General features: G+C 35.0%; 1 protein-coding gene across 1 annotated transcript; it reads left to right on the top strand.

The window, feature by feature from the left end:
* Positions 1–1,265: 1,265 nt before the first annotated feature.
* On the top strand, positions 1,266–9,714 carry LOC128551538 (polypeptide N-acetylgalactosaminyltransferase 6-like; the record flags this gene model as incomplete). Its single annotated transcript, XM_053532436.1, has 3 exons — positions 1,266–1,284; positions 8,927–9,336; positions 9,478–9,714. Coding segments are annotated over 3 exons (666 nt in total), but the record flags the coding sequence as incomplete, so codon positions are not given.
* Positions 9,715–10,769: the final 1,055 nt, after the last annotated feature.

Genomic DNA, 10,769 nt, shown 5'->3' with positions numbered 1-10,769 from the left:
AAAAACAAACAAGAAAACACATGATATAACTCATGATAGTGTCAGTTCTTGTGCTCAATTCTTTTAAGTCAAAAAAGGACCATAATTCAAGATAATTTCAACCAAGAGTTACCTAACTTGGTTTTTGGTAGGTTTGTTGACAATATCTTATATAAACACTCATTTTCTACCAAATTCTGATCAAACTATCTTATTTTTATCAATATCTGGACAATTTTAGCCTATATTTTCTTATAGGTCAACTAGCATATTCCCTATATATTTATAATCCCCACTAACCAGGATCCTGTCCAAACCAATCTGATAAGGATCCATAAAACACCTGTGGACTTGACATGTAGTCCATGTCAGAGGATCATAAATTTTAGAGATATGTACATACATAATTGGTTATTTCCAGTGTTTTGCATTTTATTGATTGAAATGCAGCTTTTTTCAGAATACACATAATTTTGAGTTGATGATATACTAATTGTAATTTCTCAGTCATGTTGAGTAATGTCCCAACCAATTAAAATTTAACTCTTACAGCAATGCAATTCTCATCCTTCTAGAAAAACTTTACCTGTATCTAACAAAAATAATTAAAATGTTTTTAAAACACAATAAGAGAAGTGGCAAGTACTTTTTATTCAATTATTATTATCACTGCTGGATTTTATTAGAAATTAATGAAGCGCTCCATTGCGGTTTAATTAAATATAATTGTAATAAAACTTGATTCATCATAAAATGAAAGTACTATTGTATCTTATCACTATTAAGCCCTAATTTAATCAAGTCTTCTAAACTTGTTGTAAAGGTAAGAAGTGATTGGCTGTAAAGATGAAAATGGTCACATGCAATCTGTGTACTGAACAGCAGCTTTATAGTAGCTTATTATGATAAAACAGAAGCTAGTCTATCAATAGTCTAGCCTTGTACATTGTCCCTTACTGCAATGCATTGCAGAGATAATATCATTATGATAATGTTAATCAAATTTCTAAATAAAAACGGGGCATCAACTCTGAAAATATGCTGACAGCCTCCCTTGTCATACAGTGCATACAGTATCTTTGAAAGCTAAAATATATTTAACTTAAGAAATAAACTTGAACCAATGCTTACGCCAGGTTGATGGATAATCCACCTATGCAGTTCACAGCTCGATGAGGTGAACATATTTGTCAGGTTTGTTTGAAATCCTTCAAGGGGTTCAAGAGTTACAGAACGGAAGGGAAATTGCTAACCAACAGACAGACAGACGACACCGAGGCGATAACATAATACGCTCCTTCAGGCGTATAAAAAAGAAATCGAGATCTTTATAATGGTGATACAAGTTGTGCGCAAGTTTGGTTAAAATCAAATCATAAATGAAGGTGCTATTGTGTAGACAAGGTCAAAATAGCTACTTTTGGCCCTTTCAGGGGCCATAACTCGGGAACCCATTACGGGATCTGGCCGGTTTAAGAAAGGAACCAAGATCTTATAGTGACACAAGTTTTGTGCAAGTTTGATTAAATTCAATTCATAAATGAAGCTGCTATTATTCAGACAAGGTCAAAATAGCTAATTTCTGGCCCTATCAGGGGCCATAACTCTCGAACCCATAATGGAATCTGGCCAGTTCAAGAAAGGAACCAAGATCTTGTGGTGATACAAGTTGTGTGAAAGTTTGTAGAAAATCAAATCATAAATGAAGCTGCTATTGTGCAGACAAGGTCAAAATAGCTAATTTTGGCCCTTTCAGGGGCCATCACTCTGGAACCCATGATGGAATCTGGCCGGTTCAAGAAAGGAACTGAGATCTTATGATGACACAAGTTTTATGCAAGTTTGGTTAAAATCAAATCATAAGTGAAGCTGCTATTGTGCAGACAAGGTCAAAATAGCTAATTCTGGCCCTTTCAGGGGCCATAACTCTGGCACCCATAATGGGATCTGGCCAGTTCAAGAAAGGAACCAAGATCTTATGGTGATACAAGTTGTGTGCAAGTTTGGTTAAAATAAAATTATAAATGAAACCACTATCATGCAGACACGAAATTGTGGACGGACGACGGACGAAGGGCGGTCACAAAAGCTCACCCTGTCACTATGTGACAGGTGAGCTAAAAAGGCAAAACAAAATATTGATATAAAACATTACAAATATCACTGACCTTGAAAAGTTCTCTATCCAATAAGAAGTACTTCCACTGATGCAAGTGTTAGCATGAAGTTCTTCGATTTCATTGTCTTAACTGGAAGTATATTAATTTTTTAGATTACTGTTAAGAAAAAAATTATAGTGCAAAAATGATATAAAGCACAGAGGTAAAAAAACAAAACAATAACATGTTAATAAAAGCAAATAAAGGACTTAGTTTCTACATACACTGTACCTACATTTTGGTAAGTATATCCATGTTCAAAGACATAGGTTCAATATTCATAAAAGTTTCTCCAGATTTCTTTATAAGAGAAATTTTGCATTATCAACTGTCACCATAGTAATTACATACATAATATAATGAAAACACTTTAACTGCTTTACAAACTTTAAGTATTTTACTCTCTAAATCTTAACATTAGAATGATTTTAAAGTCTAAGAACTTTCAAAGTTTGATAAATATGGGCAAAGTTTTTTTTTTCAAATCCTATTGTCATACTTTTCCTTTTAACATATCTGTCATACTGACACTACAAATTATCCTGTCTATACAATGCACTAATGGCATATTTGCCAGTAAACACACTGATATCTGTAGACTAGCTCCTAGACTATAATATATCTTTTTTTGAAATATTTCTAAAATTGTGAATATAGCTAGTCTACACTTGATTTATTAAATATATGATAAAAACACTGTTTTATCTTATAACTTTGTTTATTTAGCCCTAATTCAATCAAGCTTTCTAAACTCCTTATAAAGGTGAGAATTGATTTGCTGTAAAGTTGAGAAATATCACCTGCAATTTATTTACTGCACAGTAGCTTATTATGATAAACAGAAGCAAGTCTATCAATGGTCCAGACTTGTGTATTGGCCCTTACCTCCAATACCAGACCTTATCATCCCCATAGGCCACATACCAGGCACACCAGAATCAGTGTCTTTAATTATTACTTACTGTAACAGTAAAACAGAATTAAGTTAGCTCTGTGTATATTTAACTGTTCTTGAAAAAGGGTCGCTTAAAAGCTCTATGGAGCTTATGTTAATTGTTTCACAAAGCAAAGGTAAATAAAAAAATACTTTTACCTCTACCTATTCCAACTTAGTTAAAATAATTGGACGTTCAGATTGTTCTATATTTGGGTGGTTTTCAAATAATGAAGAAAACCGTTATAAACGTGGGACATAGAGCTGAAACCTATTTCTTAAGGTGGTCACCTATTTTATATGATAGCAAATACTTCAAATTTCAAGGAAATAACTTTGGGAAAGTGTTGAGAAAAATCTATCAGAAAATAGTTCAGCCTTTAATTTGAAAGTTCAGTGAATTTCAATTGCAGTATGATTGGTGATAAATGTTGCAGTGTTTTATGATAAGGAAATATATTAACAGTTATATTTTCAACATATATGATAAGTAATAGGTTAGACTTACAAAGTCTGTTGAGATCAAATAATCTGTAATAATATTAATTTCTTCATACTGACACTGACATTTTCTTTGATAGGGCTAATACGCTGTCCTACAGAGGTGAAGGCCCCAGGTTCGATTCCTGGCAACTCCCATTGCGGTGTGACTTTGGGTAAGGCACTTTATCACGATTGCCTCAGTCGGCCCAGCTGTAAATGGGTACTCGCAAATTGCTGGGGGTAAGGTATAACTGGTTTTAAATGTTCTTAAAAAAGGGTCGGTCAAAAGCTCTACAGAGCTTATGTTCATTGTTTCACAAAGCGACGTTAGATAAAATTTACCTTTAACCGAATCCCCTTTTGATCCATGTAAGTTTTTTTTTAAATTAATTTCAAAATTGTGACACAATAGGCATTTAAACCTATAGAATTTCATGGGTCAGCAGCGATGAAAATTTTATCAGAAATTAACTACTTCCAATATTTTGATCTTTCGAGTGTTTAACGCAAGTGGGACATTGCCCATACAGTATATCTATTATCATATAAAAAAAATCTCAACATCTCCTCTGTTCCATATGGATCCCGTTTTAAATTTTTGGATTATATTCCATCTGAACATCTAATTACGGATCACTTTTTTCGAATTTCAGTAGTTGAAAACAGCTAATAAATCACAATTACAGCTGCTCAGTAGACCTAGATCTATATTGTAAAATTATGTCACTCTGGCCAGTCTTTGTCTGAAGAAGTCTTAAGAGCAACCACACTACCAGTAGGTGTTATTAAACTGATTGTATGTAATCTACTAGATCCATATTATATGTGGAAACAGATAAATAAGATAAACAAGTGACTGTCAATCAGAAAGATCTAAAATCTACAATATTTTATTTCAAAAGTGCAGATCTACTTACTTTCGATTTCGCAAGCTCCGCCATCTTGTCTCTCCAGGCGGCGAATGATGAAATTAAAACGTGCGAATCACGCTTTTCTCCAAAGGTGTAATTACACCGATAACAGATATTTGCCTATGGGTATGTCAAGCAAGTTATTAGAGTCTTAAATTAACAAGAAGTTTTACTGAAAAATAATAGGACAGTTTTGAAATAAGCAACTCATTATTTGCAAAACGCGGCCATGTTTTTCGTAGATTTTTAGACAAAAAGGTCATTTTCAGAGCGTGTAAATCTTATTATTTTGAGTAGCTATTCACAAACAACAGTCCCATGCACAATATTTAACACCTCTAGCAAGTTTTAAGACAATCTGATCCGTGAAAAAGATAAGTTACTGTGTTCTGCAGGTTTTTTTAGAAGCACCATAAAAGCCGGTAAAATACGTCAAATTGGGCATATTCAAATCAATATATTTAAATTTCAGGAATATAAAATCAAAATCAAATTATGTAAGTTACAAAAGCTGTCTTTGAGAATTAAATATGCAAAATTTTGCAAATATTGGACAAAGAATAAGCATTTGGGCAGGTTTTGAAAAACATATATAAACCGTGGACCTGGTCACGACCGTGTGATAATCACGCTACACCGGCCGTCTACATGGAGCTAGGAAAATCGATACATGCACATATTTATTTTACACACTAATCACTGGTACGCAGGAATCCTTAGTTCTATAAACATCATAAATAACCAGTTGAATATATATGCCTGTAAAGTACATATGTCTATTTTATTTAACAAACGTACCCGGGCCAAATGCGAAACTGGCCCCTGCCACTTAAGTACAGACAGCTTCGGATAACTACGTTAAGCTACGGATCAATAAGAATTACTACGTTCGCATATAAGGAAATATGAAAAAAAAAAATTCAGCTTTTTTGCTCTCTATGTGAAGTTTCATCTATATTCAGCTTATAAAACAAGTTTCAGCCCAAACAAACCAGTAGTTTTCTCAAAATCACTATTTTTGTACAGCCATCATTTTGTCCAAAGACTGCGGTTTAAGCCGTTAAATTTGGCTGAATCACATATAGTCATTAAACGCTGTTTTTTCAAAAAACCCGTAAGATATTACATCAAATATACCACCAGCAAGTGCGGAATAGACAACCACACTGAAAAAAACTTATAATTATGCAACTGTGATAAAATATAGAACAAAATTAGTGTTTAGTGAATTTTTTTTTTGTTAAAAAAAAAGCTTATTTTTCAGTAAAAAATGGGAAAATTGTCTTTTTTTTTTATCTCAAATGCAACAATACTGCATATTTTTGCATTCTATAGCTAAAGTCATATCTCATGGCCATGGTATTCAAGTTCCTCTCAACTATTCATGTCAAAATGTAACTAAAAAGGTGTTGATACTGCACACCTGGTCTCTGCTCAAATGGAATGAAATGGTATCTAAGGATATTACTAAAGATCTTCAGATTTCACACCACACAGGTGATGGAAATTCTAAAGGTCATTCTGGTGTAGACAAAGGTCAAGAAACTAAAACTGTGCACTTGAAAGATGTGAGACACCTTGCAAATTCTCTAAAAAGGCAAATTAACCGGGCACCATTTAGTGACAAAATGTTCCGTGGTAAACAGAAGTCTAATCTAAAAAACAGATTTGCTCTATCTATTAAATCTAGGTGTGTTTCAGAGCTATCAAGTGCACATAAGAAGTACAAAAGCAATCTGAAAGTAATAAAACACAAAATGCCTAATATAATTTCAGCAATAGTACTATGTTTCAAAGGTTACTGCGGTACCTCATGTTCTAAATACAGCTTGGTTGTTCTGGCAACTACAGAAAAGCAAAAAACTATATGCCAGACAATGTCAGGCTTAAAATGACTGATGATGATGAGACTTTACTCAGGAAATGTATGAAATTCTCCTTGGTCCAGAAAGCATAGAAAAAACTAAATTTTTAACATCTACACAGAAATGTGAAGCAGTGAACAGATCCTATAATGCATGCTTGCCCAAAAATGTTACATATTCCCGCAACTGCCATGGCCGTATCCATGGCCAGATTCTAAGACATAAATCATGGGCTTGCTGACACTGTTATCCTTAAAGCTAGGGTAATGGTGTAAACTGTCACATGGCTCTTCTGTTATCAGACACCTTTAAGAACAGAGTACTACGACAAGTTGCGTAAAACTACTAGGTACATATCGCGAGCAAGACGCAGTCGTTTTGCATCACGCCAGTATAGGTACAAATACATACAGATTTACACTATTCAAAGGTCTCACTGACCCCAAGCTGACTTTTCTAGCACCCCACACCTAAAAGATCATGCTTATGCATAGAGTGTGATATTAGTATGAAATAAAGATGGTTATAAGTAAAATTATTGTGCTGCCTTGTGGCCAGCTGAGCCGGCACTGCACATATATAACAAGTTATATTAACCGCACAAATGTAAATAAGCCTTGTATAAGTTGTGTATATAATAGTGCTATATTTATCAAAAATATTATACAAAATAGTAAACTACTGTATACCATAGAATACAGTCCTTGAAAGAAAACTCCCTAAACTTATCGCCTGAGCACTGGTCCCCACATTTCTGCCTTTCATATTTATGAACTGGGGTTCAATGCTCAAATGTTCCGGGTTCACACACAGAGAAAAGTGGCATATATGAGACACGTGTAGGCCTTCGGTATTTTTAAAATATTTCTAGTGCCTGACACATAAGTCTGTGCACATAATATTGTTTTCTGACAGTTTCTCCAGGCAGTTTTTGTGGTTATTTTTCCATAGCTAGGATTTTTTATTACTGTCGTACAACCAAGCCATTTCCGACACCCTTTTTCCCCCCACCGGTATAGAATTATCATTTATTTTTTGCTTAATTCTTTCAAAAATCAATTGTCTGGGTTGATGTGCCATGGTTTACAAATTTTTTTTATTTGCAGACGACAGAAAATTTTAGTAATTCTACCGGGTGACAATTCTTATAGGTTTATAACACACTAAATAGCCACCACTATAATTCTATATAAAATGACAAGTTTTCACAATGCTGCAATACACACCTAGACCCATTTTAAATTTCTTTAACTTACATTTTCTTGTAGAGCAACATTTATACTGTAAAAATATCCAAAGAAAAGTAGGGGTCATGTTTGATGCAAGAAAAATATTTCTGGTCAAACGGACACACCGAAATTTTTACACTGAAATGACAATCACAATTTAGGGTAGGGGTGTATGAATAAATTTCACATGTTAAATCAGTTTGGAGTCTTTTTTCAACATGCAAATGCTACCAGTATGTCAAGTATAGGCATGCAATATGATTTCAACCAATATATAGCAATGATTTCAAGGAAAAATCCTTCTTACAGCAAAAAAAACTGAGAACTATTTGAATCCGCCATTATGCGACTACCATTTTTTCATAGGTGCTCAGGCTATTTAGTGTCTGTATGCCTTAAGGTGTAGTAGCGGGTCGGTAAGTTTCATATAAATTGGGTCACGTGTAGCCAGCGTTTATCTTTGAAATCATGTCAAACTACGGCAAGGGACGTTTCAGTACGGATAACTACGTTTCGTACGTTTAACTACGGATGAGTAAGTTTCGATCAAGTTGCACTAAGTCACGCTCAAATGGCTACGGATCGCTCAAACTTTTGTGCATGTTCAAAAGTTGGAGAAACTTGCAAGTTTGGAGTACGTCTTGAATACGTTTTGACCAAGTGTTAATACGGATTGATACGGATTACTACTTTGAGGTACGGCTCAGGTACGGATCGATAAGGATAACTACATTTCTATCCGTGGTTAAATGTAGCTATCCGCGCCGTATGTGTGACTGGGGTATAAAAGAATATAAATAATTCATGTTAATACATCGATGTTCAACTACTGTTTGGCAGTTTGAAAATGGAGCCAAACTCTATGCAGCCAATAAAAACAAAGAAGTCATGTGATACTGTTCTGGCAATCCTCTGGCGAACTTTCACATCTGGTTAGATAATTAAAAGTTTTGGAGAAGAAAATATAGATAAAAGATTCTGGTGACGTTTTGGTGAACAAAATCATGTGATAAAGTTTCTGGCGATGTTATGGCAAACTCTTAATTCAGTAAAGTCTGTGGTGAGTTTGCAGCAAAGTCACCGAAACGTTTGCCGAAAGGTCGCCGCTACCGGCGAACTCCTGCAAACATTTATTACTCTGTTCTGGTGAACTAAATTTGCCGCAAACTTTTCATTTTGGCAAGGTAAAGTAAAACTAGGACTGCATGCAAATGTTTCCGAGAGAAAACACAGATTTATTACGAGAAATGAAACTAACGGGCTTTTACGCCTAAAGGAAATACAGTGATATACAGACAGTACGGTCCAGGTGTAAACGGGACAGGTGTCAATACATACGGCCTGAACTTATCACTTCCAGGCTTAGAAGAGAGGAATAAATTCCACGGTTTCAATACTTTTATAAGCGATATGATAGGTCTACACCGAAAATTACCGGAAATGCGACCGTCCGAGTGTAAACGTAAGGTAAATCCGATCAATTTACCGCCGGTTACTGTTGTCATCATATTTCGAGACGAGTGGTATAGTATTTTACTTAGAATGGTGTACAGTGTGTTAGAAACTTCTCCTCCTCATCTTATTTACAAAATAATTCTTGTCGATGATGGGTCGACGAAAGATGATTTGATAGCTTGTATCAAAATTCACGTGCAAAATGTGGACAAGCTAACACTCGTACAAAAGGAGAAACCCCTTGGGTTGATGATGGCAAGACAGACCAGTATAAACGCCGTCAGGTCGGAATTATTTGCCGTCATGGATGGTCATATGGAGGTGGGACCGGGTTGGCTGGAAACTTTGATTTACAGACTAGTCCAAAACCCTAAAGCACTCCTTTGCTCTCATGTTGGCGGGGTGAATCAAGAAATTTTTGAATTGACACTTTCTTCCCAATCTTTGATCACGTAAATTTAGATCAAATGTTTGCTGAATAAAGAAAAACGGAATCATAGCGTGGAACCGAACCCTGCCGGCACCTTGCAAGGAATGATGATGGTTATGAGGAAGGATTTCTTCATGCATATGGGCAGGTTCGATTCTGACATGCGGGCTTGGGGAAGCGAGCAGATTGAAGTGTCAGTAAAGGTGTGGCTATGTGGAGGAGTTATAGAAATGGTGCCATGTTCTAAAGTGGCTCATATGTTTAGGCAAGTACATAACCGCTATTCTAATTGTTCAAAACTGCAGACAAAAACATGATAACTAAGGTGCCATGAGGTATTTGTAAAACAACATACCTTTAACCCCCACGACGGTCTGTTTGAGACTTGGAGAACATTTTCAGTCTCCAGTATGCTTTTACCTTAACCTTTGTCATAGTGACCCAACAGACAGTTAGTGCCATCTTATAATCAGACAATTGTGCAATGAAGTTTGATAACCTAAGGTCCATGTGTCTTCAGCATTGATAGAAAACCATGCTACGTTAACGGTGGCATTGGTCTTTGACCATTTGATCTCTGAAAAAATATGGGTCATCTACTGGCCATAGACAATCATTTTAAACTATAAAAAAAATTTAATATATTTCAAATACTAACGAGATCGAATGCATTGATAGCTCAGTTGGTAGAATTGAGGAATCTTGTTAGTGATTAAACTTTTGCGATTAGGAAGCTGCGGATTCGAATCCCACACAGGGCGATTTGTTTTATGATTCAATTTGTTTTATTTATATTTTTCATGTTTTTTTTATTTCATTTTATTTCATCATTTCAATTTCAGTTTTAATTTCATTCATACAATTTCAATACATTCAATACATTTCAAACACACGCGCCTAATGGAGCATCCTCACACTCGCTGGCGGCGTCGGTTTCCTCTGAATCAGTGTCATCAGCTAGTTAAATGACCAAATTGTCAAGAGCTATGTCAACCATGTTGAATAATTCACAATCAAAAAGATATTTTAAAAACCTATGTTATATGCGAAAATAGCAAAATGATACAAGTAATGCAATTCAAATACATCTTTAACATTATTAACATTTTAAATGTATGTTACCAAAATATAAAATAAAAAAAAAATAAAATGAAAAGAAAATATTGATCTCCGTTGGAATTCGAACTCACAAAACTTAGATTCTAGAGGCGTCACGTTAACCACTGCACCACGGCGTCTAATTGTCGAAGAGGCAGTCATTTAAATATTTATTATAAAAATAAGTTATAAAAAGGTAGGGTACCCCTTCACTAAGGTGGTTTAT

This window comes from Mercenaria mercenaria, unplaced genomic scaffold (genome assembly GCF_021730395.1).
Source record: "Mercenaria mercenaria strain notata unplaced genomic scaffold, MADL_Memer_1 contig_1249, whole genome shotgun sequence".
Lineage (NCBI taxonomy): Eukaryota > Metazoa > Mollusca > Bivalvia > Venerida > Veneridae > Mercenaria > Mercenaria mercenaria.
The sequence above is the reverse complement of the archived record's forward strand: the minus strand, read 5'-3'. Positions and strand labels throughout refer to the sequence as shown.